The sequence below is a fragment of the Columba livia genome, chromosome 21 (genome assembly GCF_036013475.1).
Source record: "Columba livia isolate bColLiv1 breed racing homer chromosome 21, bColLiv1.pat.W.v2, whole genome shotgun sequence".
NCBI lineage: Eukaryota > Metazoa > Chordata > Aves > Columbiformes > Columbidae > Columba > Columba livia.
In genome coordinates this window covers 2,040,341-2,057,413 of record NC_088622.1, presented here as the reverse complement: position 1 = coordinate 2,057,413, position 17,073 = coordinate 2,040,341, and the positions used below count along the sequence as shown (strand labels likewise).

General features: G+C 48.3%; 2 protein-coding genes across 2 annotated transcripts in view; one reads left to right on the top strand and one right to left on the bottom strand.

Moving 5' to 3' along the window:
- Positions 1–1,671, bottom strand: part of ACAP3 (ArfGAP with coiled-coil, ankyrin repeat and PH domains 3) — a 62,818-nt gene extending 61,147 nt beyond the window's left edge. Inside the window, exon 1 of the mRNA XM_065037890.1 lies at positions 1,228–1,671. Coding sequence (XP_064893962.1) covers positions 1,228–1,274 — 47 coding nt within the window. The 5' untranslated portion in view covers positions 1,275–1,671. The remainder of the gene's footprint in view (positions 1–1,227) is intronic.
- Positions 1,672–3,372: 1,701 nt separating this feature from the next.
- PUSL1 (pseudouridine synthase like 1) overlaps positions 3,373–17,073 on the top strand; it is a 26,484-nt gene continuing 12,783 nt past the window's right edge. Inside the window, exons 1-5 of the mRNA XM_065037916.1 lie at positions 3,373–3,546; positions 4,654–4,711; positions 9,332–9,519; positions 13,686–13,835; positions 15,384–15,557. Of these exons, the coding sequence (XP_064893988.1) occupies positions 3,488–3,546; positions 4,654–4,711; positions 9,332–9,519; positions 13,686–13,835; positions 15,384–15,557 (629 nt within the window). The 5' untranslated portion in view covers positions 3,373–3,487. The remainder of the gene's footprint in view (positions 3,547–4,653; positions 4,712–9,331; positions 9,520–13,685; positions 13,836–15,383; positions 15,558–17,073) is intronic.

Here is a 17,073-nt window from a genome sequence, read left to right as displayed (position 1 = left end):
TAACTGATTAAAAACTTCAGTGATTCCAATGCCAGCCAGGCCCACAAATGAGACCAGCCTGTCATCTCGCATGACTCTGCCCCTCAGACTTCCAGAACCAGGATTGGAACAAGAAAGAGCAGGTTCTTACCACGCAACTAAAATTTGAATGTGTGGAGGAGGACCCTTTCCACAGCCCTACGGATTCGCACATGCGGGGTAAGAGGATGCTCTTGCCCAGGTGTTCGCGTTACCTGCAGCTGTACACAACCACACACACATACACAAACGGGCAATAGTTCCGAGCAGCCCCAGCAACACACCACGGCAGCCTTTCGTATCAGAATTATTTTTAAATGCACTTAAAGGAAGACGCGAACTGCTCTATTTAATAAACAAAAAGGTTCTGGGAAGGAGCGACAAGTAATGTCTACAGGGAAGGAGGGACCCCTTGGTAACTCTTTCCCCTTTACCAACTTGCTTCTGCAGGCTATTGTCTGTCTTTCTGTCTGTCCCCATCCAGGCACAGCATTGAAAGCAGCAGGAGATTGTTACTTATGGAAGCTCTGATCTGCCCTTTATAGCATCAGGACATCACAGCCCATCCAGACACCAGGATGCTCCTGGCACAATGGAGCATCTGGACCCAGAATGTGGCGGCTCCTCTCCAGCCCTGGGCATTTGGGAAACGTCCTGATTGAAACCCAGCACAGGCAAGACGGAGTCTTTGTTGTCAGAGCCCAGATTCCTTCAAGACCGCTAAAAAAAAAACCACCCTCCGAGAGATGGGAATGTGGTCGCCTGGAAAAATGACCGTATTTCTCAGCACCGGCTCTTGGTGCGGTTTAAATCAGCACCGTCCAGCTGATCCCTACGGGGTGATGCCAGTTCACGAATGGGCGCTACAATCAGTCATTTTTCAAGTGCAAAACCGTCCGAAATCAGGGGGGGGAGAGGGGGACAGGGAGGGGCGGGATGCAGCACACCGAGGGCACCGCCTGCAGGCCCGGGGACCGGGGGTCGTTCGGGCCGGTTCCCCCGCTTCCCGCGGCACCGGAGGCCGTTCCTCCCCGCAGCCCATCGCCTCCCCCCCCGGCCCGGCTTCCCGCGGCCCCCCGCCGCCTAAAGCGATTAGCGGAGCGTGCCGGCGCCCCTCGCCCGCTGCTCCGCCGCAGGGACTGCGCGACCCGGGACGGGGCGGCGGGGGATTATAGTGGAGGGATTTGGGGGGGACACCGCGCCGCTTACCGGAACCGGGGCGAGTCCTTGATGCACTCCTCGAACTCCACCGTCATCCTGCCGGCTCGGGCCGCAGCCGCGCTCAGCGCTCAGCGCAGGAAGCGCATCGCCCGCCGAGCGGCCCCAGGACGCACTCGGCCGAGCGCCCGCCCGCCCCCTCCCGCCCCGCGCCCGCCGCCGCGGCGGGGATGAGCGAGCGCGGCCGCCGAACGCCGCCGGACGCTGCCGAACGCCGCCCAACGCCGCCCGCCAAACGCCGCCCAACGCCGCCTCCCCGCGGCGCGCAGGGCCGGGTCCCCTCGCGGGTCCCCTCCGAGCAAAGGGGCGGTGTCGCCGTGTCCCCGCAGGCTGCCCCCGGCTCCCTTCGCCGTTCGGTCGGCGGTGCGTCCCGCTTTGTTTGTAGGTGAGGACGGGTTCTCGCACACCGACGCCTGTGTTTTGTGGCCGTGACAGCGCGCACCGACCCACGCTAATTGGTGCGGTTGAGCAATTAGCTCCGATCGTTTGCACCGGAGGGTTGGCATGGGGTTGTGTGCGCTGCAGGAAAAAAAAGAATCATCAAACTGTCCCGGTGCGATTCTGTAGCAGCAGTGTCAAAAGGATTGGCATCAATCCTGTTACTGCTTAATCTAGCTTTTAATTTTCTGTGCGCAGTGGATTTGCTGCCATGCACTAAATCTACAGTAACTCCTCCGAAGCCAGTGTAATCACCCAAGGAAGGCAGACAGACAGACATCTGCGCTTGTGGGTCCAGCAGAACTGATCATGTTTGCTGCAGGACTGAGCAATGTGATGTGGCATGGACAAATGACGCTAATTACAGTGGTCTTCGTTCTGACTCTGCGCCCACCGAGCATCACAGACAGAAGAACAGTATAAACCACATTGTTCAAGTTCTATATGAATCAAAGACTGGGAGAATGGCCTGAAGTGTAAACCTCCATGTTTTAAGAAAATGCAGCCTGTGTAATACGGACCTAACGCAGAGTCAGATGAACACAAGGGCCAGGGGCATCTGAGTCCATGACAAAACGTCATGATGAAACCTTATGTCAGCTGTGGACTGAACCATGATGAAACGCAACGAAATGACATGTTTGGTGCCATTTCCATACACAAACGACAGCTAAAATTCACCTCTAGACCAGTTTCCCATTTCCATTTGATTTCCCTGACCTGCTTCATTTGTCAGGCACAGTCAAGAGCAAAATTCTGCCCTATTTAACACAATTATGAGGCACTGGAAGGTTCTGAGGAAAAGGAATTATCCTCGCTGATCACCCTGGTCCAGGAGAAGGGGCAAGGTGACCTCTTGTGGCCTCTGCTTCATAAAAGTCAGATCAATACAATTTTTCTATGGTTCTTCCAGCACAGATGAAGGCGTGTGGATATTTCTGCCTCTGTGTGTGTGTGCACAAGCTCAGGGATTAGAAATTACCATCCTCTTTAAAACTGAAACTCATCAGTTTCATTATAATAGAGTCTGGATGCCATTGTGCGAGTTGAAAGCTGGTTGGATTTTTGCATTCAAAACAGATCTCAGATTTGTGCGAGGGGGGCAGGGATTTTTCTGTTGCTCTCCCTGTTTTGCTAATGAGTTGGGTGATTGTTTTTACTGGTTTATAGGGGAAAAGGAGCTGGTGCTGTTGGTCCACAGCGGTGGGTTAAAGGTGGATTTGAAGTGCTGGGTTAAGGGTTGGACTCGGTGATTTTAAAGGTCTTTTTCACCCAAAATGGTTCTCTATGATTCTCTGGGCAACCAAAGCCTCCACAACTGCGCTGGAACAGCCCAAGGGATCAATTTCCTTTAGAAATTGACAAGAAACAAACAAAGGAGGCGACCAGCTCAGGTGGTTTTTAATGGCAAACGGTAAAGCGGGCGCTTGCTGAAAAATCTCTGCTTGCAGTGAAACTGAAGAGAACACACAGCCGAGGATTCGAGAGGGGTTTGTTCCCGGGTGATCCCTGCCTGGGTCACCTTCAGTCTGTCACTGTTTCCTTCCAGGCAAAAGGAAAATCCCCGGCAGGGAGCAGCCCGGCCGTGGTGACTCCCCCGCCGAGGGGCCCGGCCCTGCGGCCCGCTCCGACCGCCGGATCCCCGGCCTCGCGTCAGCCGGCGCGCCGGCGGAAGCGGGCGGAGCGGGGCGGGCCGCCGGCGGGAAGCCGGCCCAGGCCCTGCCCTTCTCGGCGCCGAGGGGCGGGCAGGCCGCCCGTGTGTGCCGGGGTCCCGCCGGCGCCCTTAGCCGCCGGAGGGCTGTGGGGAGCAAATATGGTTTCCCCCCAAACCCGGTACCTAGTGTTCTTTCAGTACTTTGGCACTAAATATAGGTAGGTGCCTCAGCTGCCTGGTCAGCCATGTGTGAGGGGAGAGCTACAAGGAGGGGTTGGGGAAAGGGTGGGTGAGTGTTTTGGGTGATAAATCCATGGCTGAGTAGGGGACAGCAGACAGAGAATCAGACTGTGTGCTGTTGTCTCTAAGGGGATATTTTGGGCAGGAAATACATAAAATGGGCAAAGAGAAAACATCAAAGGACAGAGAACAAGGGAAACTTGTGGTCTCAGGCTCGGGGGGGGTGGGTAAGTGACTGTATTTCCTGCAGTGGGGGTGGTTTGTTGGGCACTCGGTGCTGTGGCCGGTGCTCAGTGGTTCAGAAACCTCCAGAGATGCTGGTGAAGGGATGTGTGGGCTGAGAGACCTGCAGAATTGGCTGAGCTTGGGTTTCCTGAGGCCCTAAACACCCCAGTGTGTTGCTATGCTTTTATACATTAAAAAAAAAAAAGACTGTGGGAGAACTTGTGCATCTCCAACTCATGGAATTGTGCCTATCTTCATGAGGATTTTGCAGAATAATACCATCATATGCCAAAACCCACAATTCTTTTGTAGTGCATGGTCTGTGGCACTGTGGGTACTGACCTAAATTACTTCACAAGGTAGGTTGGGTTTAGCCTCAGGACGTATCTCTCTGCACTTCAGCAGCTTTTGGGAATGGTTGTGACTTCTGCAGTGGAGAAGGAACTTATTCACAATCTGTATTCATGGTCTTTTAGCTCCTTTATGAAATCCACAGGGCCTGCAAGAAAGGGACCTGCAACTGGCCCCGAAATAACTTCATCTGCAAACTCTTTTCTAGTGTAATTTGTCTGCCTTACCTTCCCAACATGTCACCCTCCATCTAAGGGCGAGTCCAGAGAGTAACATTTGAAGGGTGACTTTTATTTCCATCCTCCTGTCTTGCAAATAACTGCTGCATTTCCTTTCCTGTCCATTCATCAAAGTGCTTGGTCCTTGTAAGTTCTGTAAAAAGATCCAGGTGACTCAATAGCAGTTTGATGACTGTCTCCCGTTAACTTCTGGATGTGTTTGTGGACTCTGTATCAAGTCCTTGGCTCTTGGCACATATCAGTAATTATTGCATTTGTTTTGCTCTGCAGTGGCGTCATGGAGACTTCGAATGATCAGTCAGTAGTTGGAGTCCAGAATTACTTGGAGGTAGGTCCTCGCTAATCGTAGTGTCATTAAAATTAAACTTCTAGGGTCACATTGGTGAGCTACAGGCTTTATCAAGGAAAAATATTACCTGATGGCAATTAAGCACGTGAGCTTCTTTGGCACCTGTGGCTTTGCCTCTGCTCATTCGTAGAACTGTCTCAGTTCTGAGCAGGCTTAGCTGCTCTGTGTCTAGGTCATGTCTAGGTCCTTTATAGATTTAGAAGCTGGATGCTGTGTGCTCCTGGGAGGGGATGTTTCTGATAGATGTTTTCAGACACAAAGCACAGCAGGATATCCACTGTTCCAAAGGAAAAAGAATGCTTCCTTTCCATTCTTCTGGGGTTCTTCTAATTGCTGGAGGAAAAAAGGTATGATCCTGTCATCGCTGTTGTTCCTGCGCTGCTCCCAGGGATTTCCAGGATGTAAAAATGGCTTTTGGGACCAAAGTGCTGTCTGGGCTTGGGCTGAGTGTGCAATAGGAGAGCAAAACAGCCGCTGTTACACTGCCGAGTATATGGTGCGTCACTTGCATAGCGTAAACGCTCAGCACACCTGGATGTTTGGATAATGCAACTGTAATTAATTACAAGCTGCTGTTGAACTGCATTTATTTGAGCAGAGCAGGTGAATCCCATCAAAAGGAAGCTGCATGATTTTTCTTTCCTGTCGTAGAAGCATCACAAATGAAGCTTGTGCCTGTTTAGAAGAGATTGTTGAAGATGTTGGAACTGCTTGCTTTAGGTTAGATCGTACCTTTTTGTTATTGTGTTCTAATTTTTGGTCAGACTGTCTCACTTGAGATCACAAACCGTAGCAGTTTGAAGGTGATGCACCCACCATGCTTGCACATGATGGTCTGTGCTCGGTGTGCACTAACCACAATCCTGTGAAGGATCAGAGCTGTTGAAGAGCTGCTCCGGGAGCAGACCTGCTGTCCCACCCAGCCGCTCTGTGACAACAGCCAAGACGTTTCCACGCTGGGCCCGGTTTTACTGAGCGAGGGTGATAGTTCTTGCGTGCTCTTGCTAAGCCGTCTGCAGGAGGAATGTGTGATGAATTACGGTTTGAGTAAGAGTTCTCAGGGTGTGTTTGTATGGCTTCTTGCCTGAGACCCTTGTGGAGAAAGTGTATAAATACTTTGCAGATCTTGAAAGAAGAGCCCCAAAGGACTTTCTATCTCATTTATCTAATCCTCTGAACCATCCAGTGTCTCAGCCCCAGGCGCCGGACTTTGGGTGAGCCCGGCAGTTGTTTTGCATTATCTGACTAACTTTGTTTTAATAGGCGAATGGGTAGGATGGGTGATTAAAGGAAAAAAGAAGAATAAAAAAAAAAAAAAAAGATAAACTTATTTGGTGTTGTCTTTTCACAGTATCAGCACTTTGCAGGCCAGTTCTGGGATATGTGCTTTGCTTTCATGTGGTGGTATTGATGCTGGGCACTGCTGAGCAGGGCTGTGTCTATTAGAACCACATGGGGAGTCTTAAAGTAACTTTAATAGAAAACTTCTGGGGCCTGTAGGAATTTATCTTCTTCCATTTCTCTGCAGCCTTGAACTTCACAACTTTCCAAAGCCAGGAAGGGCAAAATTAAATCTGCGATGAGATCCTAAATATGTTCAGACAGTTGTTTGCAGTTACAGACAAGCAGATAACCTGTGGGGTTTACACCTCGTGTTTCAACAACTGTGACCTTACACGTGTCCTGGGCTGGTGTCTGTGTGACAGGGTAAAATTGCTGGACAGGAGCAGAAGGCCTGTCCATAATCCTTTGTCACCATAAAGCACTTTATCATACGGGACATGGACAGTCTTGTAGTCCACAGCACCGCTGTGTAACAGAGCCCTGGGGCTGTCTAGGGGAAATTGAGGCTTGGTTTAGTTCAGGGACAGATGTAGCTATTTGAAGGAGCTTTTAAAATATCTTTGAGGGGGGTAAACTTTGCAGACAATCCTTTCTTTCTTTTTTGGAGGCAACGTATTTGTCTGGAAGCACTTGGAAGCCCAGCTTGCTAGAGATGGGTCCAAACCAAAATTCCAGACCTTGGTTCCCCAGATCGGGAAGTTTGAGTCCTGTGACTTGGCTCCCTCCCGTTCCTTGTGGAAGCTAACGAGATGCAGAACTTGGTGCGTCAGCCTCAATTCTTACAAATGTCCCTACTGCAAAGGAGGATTTCCTGTGTAGCACCTTTTGCTGAAGTGAGTAGCTGTTGCTTGTGCTAACAGGTACCAGCTGGGAGGCCTGCTGAGACCTCAGAGGCCATCTGGATGGTACACATATATTTGCATAGGTGAAGGGGTAATTTCTGAATTGCTGCAAGCTCACTCAGCAGTCCAGAAATTCTCTCTTTAAGGAGATTAATTAGAAGGGGATGTAAATGAAATATTAAAGTTGGAGTCTGCAATCCTCTGTTCCTCTCCAGTCTGCTTTCCATAGTGCTCAGCTCCTGCTGATGGAGAAGAGGAGATCCACTGTTCTTATTATCCAGCTTGGTTCAGCTGCAGTGATGGAAATGAGATGCAGTGTGGGATCCAAGGGAATGCCGTAGCCAAACCTCTCCAAGCCCATAACAAGAGAAGAGGATGTTTTCCGTGTTCTGTCCTGTTCTTTTTCTCCCACTGCCCTCACTCCGCTATGTTCTCACTGGCTGGTTTTTGCCTGATGAGAAAAGAGGGTGGAGGAAGGGTGGAGCCTGCAAAACCCAAACAGATCTTTGCAGAAACTTTGCTCTTAAAATGCAGCTTCTTCTTTAAGATGAATTGCTGAGGCACAAGCCGAGGTCTACTGCAGAAGACTATTTAATTTCTGGCTGCTTCTCTCTGCTTACGGGTGATAAATAAAGATTTTCATTGTAACCACACATGAACTCCAAATAGAAGGATTAGGAAGGGGAAAAGGCTGGGGTCATTTTTGCTCTGTTTCCCAGGCCTTCCCCTGCAGCTCAGTTACATTTTTTCCTGGCTTCCCTCTGCATTTTGAGGGTAAGTTTCTGAAAGCCCAGAATCCCGTCTGCTCAAATAGTCGGAGTCTGGAAGGTATTTGTGAGTCAGCAGTTCAAATTTTATTCACTATTGGTACCAAATTAAAATCGAATAAAGACCACTGCTGGGTTCACTACTCAGGAGTGGAGACAGGAAAGAACATTTCTAGTCAACTTCCTGACCCTTAAATATATAGCATCTAATTAACTGTGTTAGCATCTCTTTCGCTCTCTCTCTTTTGTGTGTGCATCTTGATTAAAAGACACTGTATTAATGACTTATTTAGCGGGGTTTTATTGACTTTCCCAGCAGGAGCTTGTGGTAATTCACTCATTTGTTTTTCCAGCGCTTTGTTTGTGGGCAGAAAGGAAAGGCAGGAACAGTGTGGGGACAAAACCCCGCTGTGCGGAGAGGAACAGGTGGGAAAGGGGAAGAGAAATCGTAGCCACAGGTGGATTCTCCAGCAAATCTCTGCCAAAATCCATATGTGGAACCTACAGGATCTCAATCGCTGTCCTTCCCCTTGTGTTAATAGTAAGTTTCATCTGGTCGCAATAGTTTTCTAACTAATTTTTAAAGTACATCTCAGCTGCAGTGTGATTTTAGGGCCTTTTAGCTCCAATAAACTTGAAGTCTGTGATGGTATAAATATGATTTGTCATTTTCTGCTTTAACCTTGCTGTGGCAGAGGTCTTAGCGGGAGGGGGACATCACCTGAATATTAAGGCAGCTCTTGCTCCTGAAGAAAACTACTCTTGGGGATCAGCCAAGTCCTGTGTTAATGCAACTGTGGAAGCAACGAATATAAGGAAATTCCATTTTGTGACTGTCAGTGTCGTGTGCTCGCCTGGTGGTTATTTGTACCTGCTGGAATAGCTCAGAGTCAGCTCCTCAAATACTGGTGTATTGTATGAGATCTGTGTCTTGATTCTTAGATCTGTTTGTATTTCTGTTTCTCAGCGGGACTAATAAATGCATTACATCAGTGCTGCGCTACTACTCGTCGGGTCCCCTGGCTCCCTGTCTGCTCTCAGCAATTAATGGAAGCACGTTGCCCTCTGCAACCCTGCTCCCTTCATGGATGGAAAAGAACTTCTGCCTGCAGCAATAAACCATAATATTTTACACCGTTTTGGCCTGCCCTGGAAGCAAAGGATGCAGCCCCAGCTCCTTCAGGCTGATGTCATTCGGACATCCCTGTGTGCTGTTCCCATCACTTTAACGCTTGGGTTCTGCAGCTCTTTAAAGATCTGAGCCCAGTTCTTTGCAGCAGATTGCAGGGGTGGTGTCTGCCTTTAAATGGGTGATTCTCTGTCCTCCTTCCCGCTCACCCAATGATTTAAAGCAAAGAGTAGGGAGATGAATATTTTTTCCTTTATTTTGGACATGTGTGGAAGCTCATGTGGCATTTTTGGATGTTCTGTTTGAGGTGTTTTTGGGACAGAAGGTGAGAAGCCACTGGTGCTGGAGAAGCCCCCCAAACAGGCTCTTCCCCATCCCTTTGCAGCCTGTGGTAAAACTCCCAATAGCTTCTCTGTGTGAGCAATAAGGAGACGTGCGGTTAGTGAGGAGGGTGTTTTTTCCTGATTAGCTCGAAGCGGGTCCACTATTCATGACTCCGTCTCATTTTGGCTTTCAGAAGGCAGCGCAGAACCTGAGGCCTGTCGTTCCCATCAAGTTCCACATCTCCAGCCGAACAGACACGGGCGTCCACGCGCTCTGCAACGCTGCTCACCTGGACATCCAGAGGGCACCGGGGAAGCCGATATTTAATGAGAAACAGCTTGTCCTAGGTCTTAATCACCACCTGAAGCCTGAGCCAATCCGGTGAGTTGGTGCCAAGTCAAAATCTGTTTATTTTGCGCTTGTTGGAGATAGGAGGGAATGCAGCAATGATCTCCTGTTCTTTCCCTTCCGAACCAGCACCAGGGGAGTCATCAGAGGGGGAAGAGGGAGTAAAATCCTTGGAATCTGAGGTCAGGAAGGCTCTGTGAGAGCCTCACTACTAGAGGCACATAGTTCCTGTTAGTGGCTGTTGTTTATATTGTTTTTACTGCCCTTTCTCCCTGGATGCTCACAGCTGCTTTGACAGCCCTCAGACAGGTTTGGGAACAGCATTTCCCCTCTCTGGCTGCCACTAGAAATGCATGACTGTCAGTCCCCAGAAATCCATCAGGGAAATTTCTCTCCACCCCCACCTTAGTTGCAAAAATGTGTTTTAGCAGTTTGCAGAGTCGGTTGAGTCTTCCTCTGAAAGCAAAGGCTTCACAGTGGTTATCAGAAGGAAAAGCAAATACTGATGTCGCTGCTTTCACTGCACATCCCACAGCCAGCCAGCCAGGAACAAACCAGATCACACATCCCAAACCTGAGATTGAGTATCAGCATGATAATATTGGATTGATGGTTTTGCACTTACAATTCCATTTCCTCTGCTGCCCTGCTAAAGCAGCAGCTGGATTCCTCTGCAGAGAGAGGCCAGGACACAGCAGACCTCTCTCTCTTTTGCTATCTGAGTTGCATGCTGAACATCTGTGAGTTACTGTCCCTTGACATCTTTCACCTTCTTTGACATATGTGTAAAGAGCCTAATGCAGCTGCTGTTGGCTGGGACTGGGGATGATTTCTTTCCAGACTGCTGTGTCAATTAAAAAAAAAAAAAAATAGAGATTCTGAAATAGCATTTGACTTATGTGGGGTTTTGGTGGTTATTTTTGCTCAGACAGAAAACTAGGTCAGAATCTATACACGCTGGAAGTCAAACCCTTTCTGGATGCTCTAGCGGTAACAGGGAACATGAAGTAGGTCATCGTTTTCATTTCCTTCCTTAAAAGACTAAAGCAGTTGTTTAGGAGTCAAAACGAGCTGGTTTTACAGCCAGAGGGAAGCTCTGCAATAATGAGTCTGTTCTATGTGTCACCAGCCGCTGAATTGCAGTCTCTCCCCTGAGTTTAGGCTTGTCCTTTGTGAGTTGTGTTGTCTGGCTTTAATGGAATAAGTTGTCCTGGAGAGCAAAGCTGCTGGTGTGACCCCGCCGCTTTCTGTACTATTAATAGTAGTTGTACAGGTAAATAGTTATAGCTGGCTTTGTGATACCTCCACTGATCACTCTCAGCTCGAACAGGATCGCTGCTGAAGGAAGTTTTAAGTTGGAGAGCACCTCCAAAAGGAGGGAGCAGTGGGATCTCACAAACAGCGAAAGATTTTGGTCTCGCGCTGAGATCTGACGGGTACACGTGAGGAGGTGAATCTCTCCGACAGAATCAATATGGTCCTGAGCGGTTAGAGAGTCTATCAGGATGCAGTCGGCTCCACTCCTTCCTCCCTTGGGCTGAACCTTTTAGAAATGGTTCAGCTGCTTTCCATTAAGGAGCCTGGTGACGGGCATGAGTCTGAGCGTATTCAGCAAGCATCCCCTCCCTCTGCAAATATTACTTTGCCAAGAAGAATTCTCTGCTAATGCCCAAGAGAAAACTCAGCACTTTCATGTGGTTGCAGGCAGGGAGTGATGGAGGGAGGGATCTTTGTGAGAACACGTTATTGTCAATAGAGCTTGGAAGGGAAACAAGATTCCAATCTGGCTGACTGTATCATCAGCAATAATAACCATCTTTATAGCGTGATGGGTCTCTTCTGTCAACTGATCTGTCTTTTAGATTTGCAAAGCGTATTCGAAAGGATATTATCCACAAAGATCAGAGTGTGTTGCATGGATGGAGTAACTTCAGGAGGACTTTGCTGTCACTTAAGTAGGGACAGTGATAGCGCAGACTCGCACCTTCTATTTCTGGTTTCAGTTTTGTAAGCGCACAATAAAAGCTGTCCGGGTGACAAGAAGACAGAGCTGGGGTTCCTCCCACCTCCTGCAAATTGGCCTTTAGTTTCTCTTGTCAGTGCAGAGAGCAGGATGTACCTCTGGAAGACATCTCTGTGTCTAATACATTGCTATTTCTACTTAGATGTCTTTGGGCTTTTTTACCTTCAACCTCCTATGAAATTCAGGCTCTGTTGAGAAGCTGAAGAATGCCAGAGTCTTTATTTACCAGCAGTCTATCAAAAAATAGAACCTTAACAAGACCTGAAATGTAGCTGCTGGAATAAATGCTTGAAAAACATTCTGAGCTAGAGAGAGCCTATGGTAGCAAATGCTGGGAGAGGCAGGAAAGGATGCCTGCCTGGAAGAATCATGTGAGCACAAATAGGCTGTTCTGAAAGAATCCCTCTATCAGAGAGAGTTAAAGGATGGTTCTTTAATAAAATTACATAGGCATTAACAAGAGAAGCTCAAGGTAGATGAAATGCTTGTGGAGGCATGTAGACAGAGGAAAGTAAATGTAATAATTATATTACTGTGTTTAGAAGAGGCTGGAGGTCCTGGGTTCAGACTCCATTGCAGGCCTGGGGGATGTAGTTTGCATTTCTGCTGTGAGTTTGTAGCAGTGCAGCAATCTCCTGGGCTTGTTATTGCAGATCTCGGTGGAGGCCTGTGGCTCAGCTTTCATTTGTTGTTCTGTGGTCTGAGCGTTGGCAGTCGCGGGTTGTGAGCCAGCGGCGCTTGAGCTGGCAAAAATCCCCGAAGCACCAACCTTTTTAAAACAAATAAATAGCTCTGTCTATTACTTGACCCCAAATGCTGTTGTGTTTTTTGGCTGCCTTGGGTCCCTTCTCGCTATGTCGAACTCCAAAGACAGAAAGGCACACGGCAGGAGAAAAACTACCTTCTAAAGAGAGATATTGTCTAGAGTGACACCTGCAGAGGATTATGCTGGTGTAGTAGTGACTCCTTGCTGCACCGTGGTGAGCAGCCAGTACTCTGGCATAAGGGAGAATCAAATCCAGTAAAAACTGCTGCTTGACAGGTTAAGCTCAGTCATAACGCTCTGGGGGAGGAGCAGAACCAAGGGGAGCTGTGCTTTCTCCCTTGCCAGAGGGAAGGGTGTTTTGCCCCTCTGACAAGGGGTGTTTTTCCCTCTGTACCCTCCCTTCTGCCTTTCAGGCTGTCTGCGTTTGATGGTAATGGTGGTGTCGGCTTAGAGAAACAAGGCAAATTCTCCCTGATGCTTATAGAAGAAAAACAGGGGAGTTCAGCTGCCTAGAAAGCTGCTTCTTGAGTTACCTGCCCAGAGTCAGTGGAAGACGAGCAGACACGAACGTTCCCAAAAGCCATTTTCTGCAGACGTGAAACATCTCCCAGGAGGCGTCCTGTGCGCCGCATTCTGCCGCTTTCAGACAGACCGAATGTAGGCGACGGCGGGATGCACCTTTATTTTCATTGCTGCAGCAAAGTCCTGTTTGTCTTGGAGGTTGTGGGGGGAGGTGGGAGGGGAGTGACCCAGTTTCAACCATCTCCATCTGCTCCAATGCGCTGTAGCCGCCTTGGAGAGGGAGCACGGAGGTGTCTGTTGTTGGGGGAGTCCTTCCCACTCATGTTTGGGACCGTGGTTCTGTAAAAGCAGGAGGGCAGGGTGTTGGGAAGGTGTTGGGAAGGTGTGCGCTGCAGCTGGACAGGGAGGGAGTCAGCTGGCATTGGGAAATCACTGCTTCTCAGCTTAAGTGTGATGAGGAAAATGGGGGAACTCAGCCAGATGCAGCACAATTTGGTGGGCTGGGAGGTGCTTTTGCAACAAAGAACAAGTACTATCCGTTGTCATTTCTGAACTGAAGGACCAATCAATCTTGTGATGGCGTGAGCATCCCCAAAGCGTGTTGATAGATGACCCAAAGTCTGTTTCACCGTGTATTTGGTGAGAGGGGTGATGCCAAGGCGCTTCTGCCTTCTTCTAGTTGAGAGCTGCCTGTGACATCCTACAGGTGCGAATCCTTGGTCCCTGGTCAGTCACTGACGGTCAGGAAAGCGTAATATTTAATTAATTGTAAGTGCAGTTTCTCAAATAATCCATTTCATTTCCCATCTATGTGGTGATCAGGTGAAAGCCTTTGAGTTAATGTGTGAAATTTCCCTCCATCACACTCATTCTCTTCTGTCCCGGCAGCATTTTGAACGCCTACCGAGTGGCCAGCAGCTTCCACGCACGCTTCTCGGCGCTGTCGAGGACCTACGTTTATCGGCTGTTGATGGGCTGCCATCATCATTCCGAAATACCCGTGTTCGAAAGGAATCTCTGCTGGGCTCCGCCGGGAGGGTGAGTGTGTTCTATTAAACCTCATCCACGCCCTGGAAGGGGTTGGCTTATTTGGGGGAGCGGGAAGGGGGTAATTTCCACATGTGAGGCCACATTCTCTGTTCATATTGACAAGATTTCCCCATTGAAATCAGTGCAGCTGCACTGAGTTGTGTTCAGAGACCTGAGACTTACGGCTCTTTTTAATTGTACTGCTGGTTGTACCTGCGATAAACACACTTAGCGCTGCTCAAATGCCCCATAACCCTGGGTAGAGTCCCTCACCTTCCTCCCCGTGGAAGCGAGGAGCGTTTCCTCAGCCGACCTCACCCGTTCATCCAGCAAAGCCATTCAGACAGCTGGCTGGAGGAGCCGCGCTCTGATGTGATGCAGACGGGCAGAAATGCGAATCTCAGAGCTTTAGGTGTGACCACACAGGCCGTCAAGAATGAAAATGCCTTTTTTCTTTTTCCCCCAGACCTATTTTACATGGCTGCACGTAAATCTGCTCTCTCGTTCCCCGAGTGCTTGTGTGTTTGAATAGTGAAAGCCAATGAGTCTGAGCAACCCTACAATAACAAACCAGTGTATCGAGCTCAGAATTCACTTGTGTTCTTGGAGTAGCCACTGAGTCATAACAAATCAGTGCTTGTATATGCAAGGGAAGAAAAACAAATTCAGTGCCATTTAAAAAACCAAACTTAGGGCTTGATAAACAGTGGGTGAGGGAAAAACAAACAAACCCCAAAAGATAATTTGTTATTGTCCTTTAGTTTACGTTGTACTGAGATAAACATACTGGAGTTTTCCACATTATAGAGGAACAGGTTTGTAGCCAGTTATGGTAATTTCATCACCACTGTTGGAATAGTGATTGCAGGTAATGAAAGAAATGTAATCTCAACTGTCCTACAAGAGGAACAAAGGTGATATTGTCCTAACATTAAATCGCTGACTTTCTTTTCTGTATATAAATTCCTTTGCTTGAGACTATTTTGAGCAGACCTAGATATTTCAAATGAAGAATTCTGGATGACACTTGACATTCTGAGTTTTACCCTTGGCCCTTTCTTCTGTATCTCCTTGGGTTTACTGGCTTCATCTCTGATAGTTTTCTCACTCATTCCATTTGTGTTACTTCCTAATTTCATCTTCTGGCTGTTACAAATCCAAGGTTTGGAAAACCATCGTAGTGTTTGATATTTTCTTACCTGGCAACAACTTTTACAGTTGATAGGATCCAGATACTGTGAAGGATTTTAGCGATTTGAATAGTTATTTGAAATGAACTGTTAGAAGCAGCACAGCAGGATAAAGGTTTGTGTAAAGCCTGTGCCTGCCAACCCCTCCTCCAGCCTGGCCTTTGGAATATCTTCAGACCTCAGGCCGCTTGGCATCTTGGTTTGTGGTTTGGGCTATTGCAAGACAAACTCCATCTTGCAAAATATGTTTCTGCAATGCTGCAGTGTTAAATCTGCGTGCCAGGTTCGAGCCTCTCATCAATTAATTGGACTTTGATCCACCTAAGTGCCTGATGCTCCTTTCCTTTAACTCTTGGTTTAATTTCAGCCCCCTGAACGTGCCGGCCATGCAGGATGCAGCACAGTTCCTGCTGGGAACCCACGACTTCAGCACCTTTCGCTCACAGAACTCTGAAACGCCTCTCCAGTCGCCCATCAGAACCATCAGCCAGGTGGACATCCAGCCTTCTGCTGGTCTCCTCTCCCATCACTACGAGCACAGGTGAGAGCCCAGATCAGCTCCGATCAGCTGCTGCTCGGTCCGAGCTGCTTGGAGAACTGGCCTCCTGTGTGCTCCGCGTCCTGTGCTGGTGTCAGCACGTTCTGCCCAGTGACAGCTCAGAAGGGACATTACTTTCCTTCCCCTCCTGAGCAGGAAGGAGGGCAGCGAAACTGGTCCAGTTTGTGCATTATTATATAGGATATTATAAACTGATGTATGGAATCTGGCACAGAGCAACACCTGTGAGGTACTTCCAGCACTTCGGTTGCTAAAGACCAGCTCTGCCAGGGGATGGGATTTATTTTCCCCCCGCTGGTGTCCTGGTTTTGCCTAAAGGCTGCAAATAGAAGGAAGAAACCCGGGCAGCGCCTGGGTCACTGCTATGCAAATCCTCTCGCCTCACACCAGGAACTCCTCCTGTCTTCCCAGGGGCTGTTGATGAAGGGAAGTCCAATATTCCTCAGTCATTACATAAACAAAGGATTGTTGAGCGTCAGGTTCTTTCAGTACCAGGTCTTGCAAGTATGGAAATCAAGTGGCTGGGTATATTCTCTGTCTAGCAGAAACTGAAGTTTTTTCCCAGAAAGATCATGGATATTTATTATCTGAACACGGCTTTTGCTTTCATGCTGGCTTCTTTCACAGATACGTGGCTGTTGTCTGTCTCCAAACCACATTTTCCGGCTTTCTGATGAGGAGAAAACCCTTTTCTTTGTAGTTTTCCCCAATTTGAATGCCTGCTGAGCTCTCTGTAACAGTAAGTGCCATGCTCCAAGCTTTGGAACCTCGCTGCACTTTGCAAACAGCCCACTGTTCCTTTCCCCGTGTCTTTGAACGGCGTGTTTTGCCTGCAGTAGTGACACAAAAACTGAAAGGGAGCTGCAAAAAGAAACAGAGGCAGATCTGTATGCTCAGAGGAACCCTGGTCTTTCAGTTCTTCCCAGTTCCTCCCATTTTGTCTGGTTCCTGCTTTTCCTGCTCAGCATTGGGCACACGAGGCCAAGAAAAGCTCATGAGAGAGAACCTAAAAACTGAATCAAAAGCATCAAGGTAGTTTCTGATGGAGTATTTTTTGCTTTTGGTGGCACATGCATCCAAAGTTGAGTTTTGTAGCACGTCATTTTTATAAAGTGTCGATATAAATTGATGTAATGAATGTTTAGGCTGAAGGGGATGGCTTTGAGAAGCTGAGTTTCAATGCGTATAAATGGCATTTAACTCTCTTGGAATACTTTGTTAGTAATAACCACAACCATGAGTTTTCAGACCTAGAGAAAAGAAGCTGTGGGGTTTGGGTCTTTGTGACAGACGGTGTGGTGTTGGGGTTTTGTTGTTTCTTTTTTTATTACAGTGTCCTAGTTACTTTTAATCTGTAAAACTCTCCTTCTGGGAACAGTTGCAGACATGGAGCTCTGTGTTTGTTTGCTCATTTTGCAAATAAGACAGCAGATACCCCTGAAGTGCATGTGGATTGCTTGCAGAATGAGCTGTTCCTGCAATGAAAGGGCTGGGATAG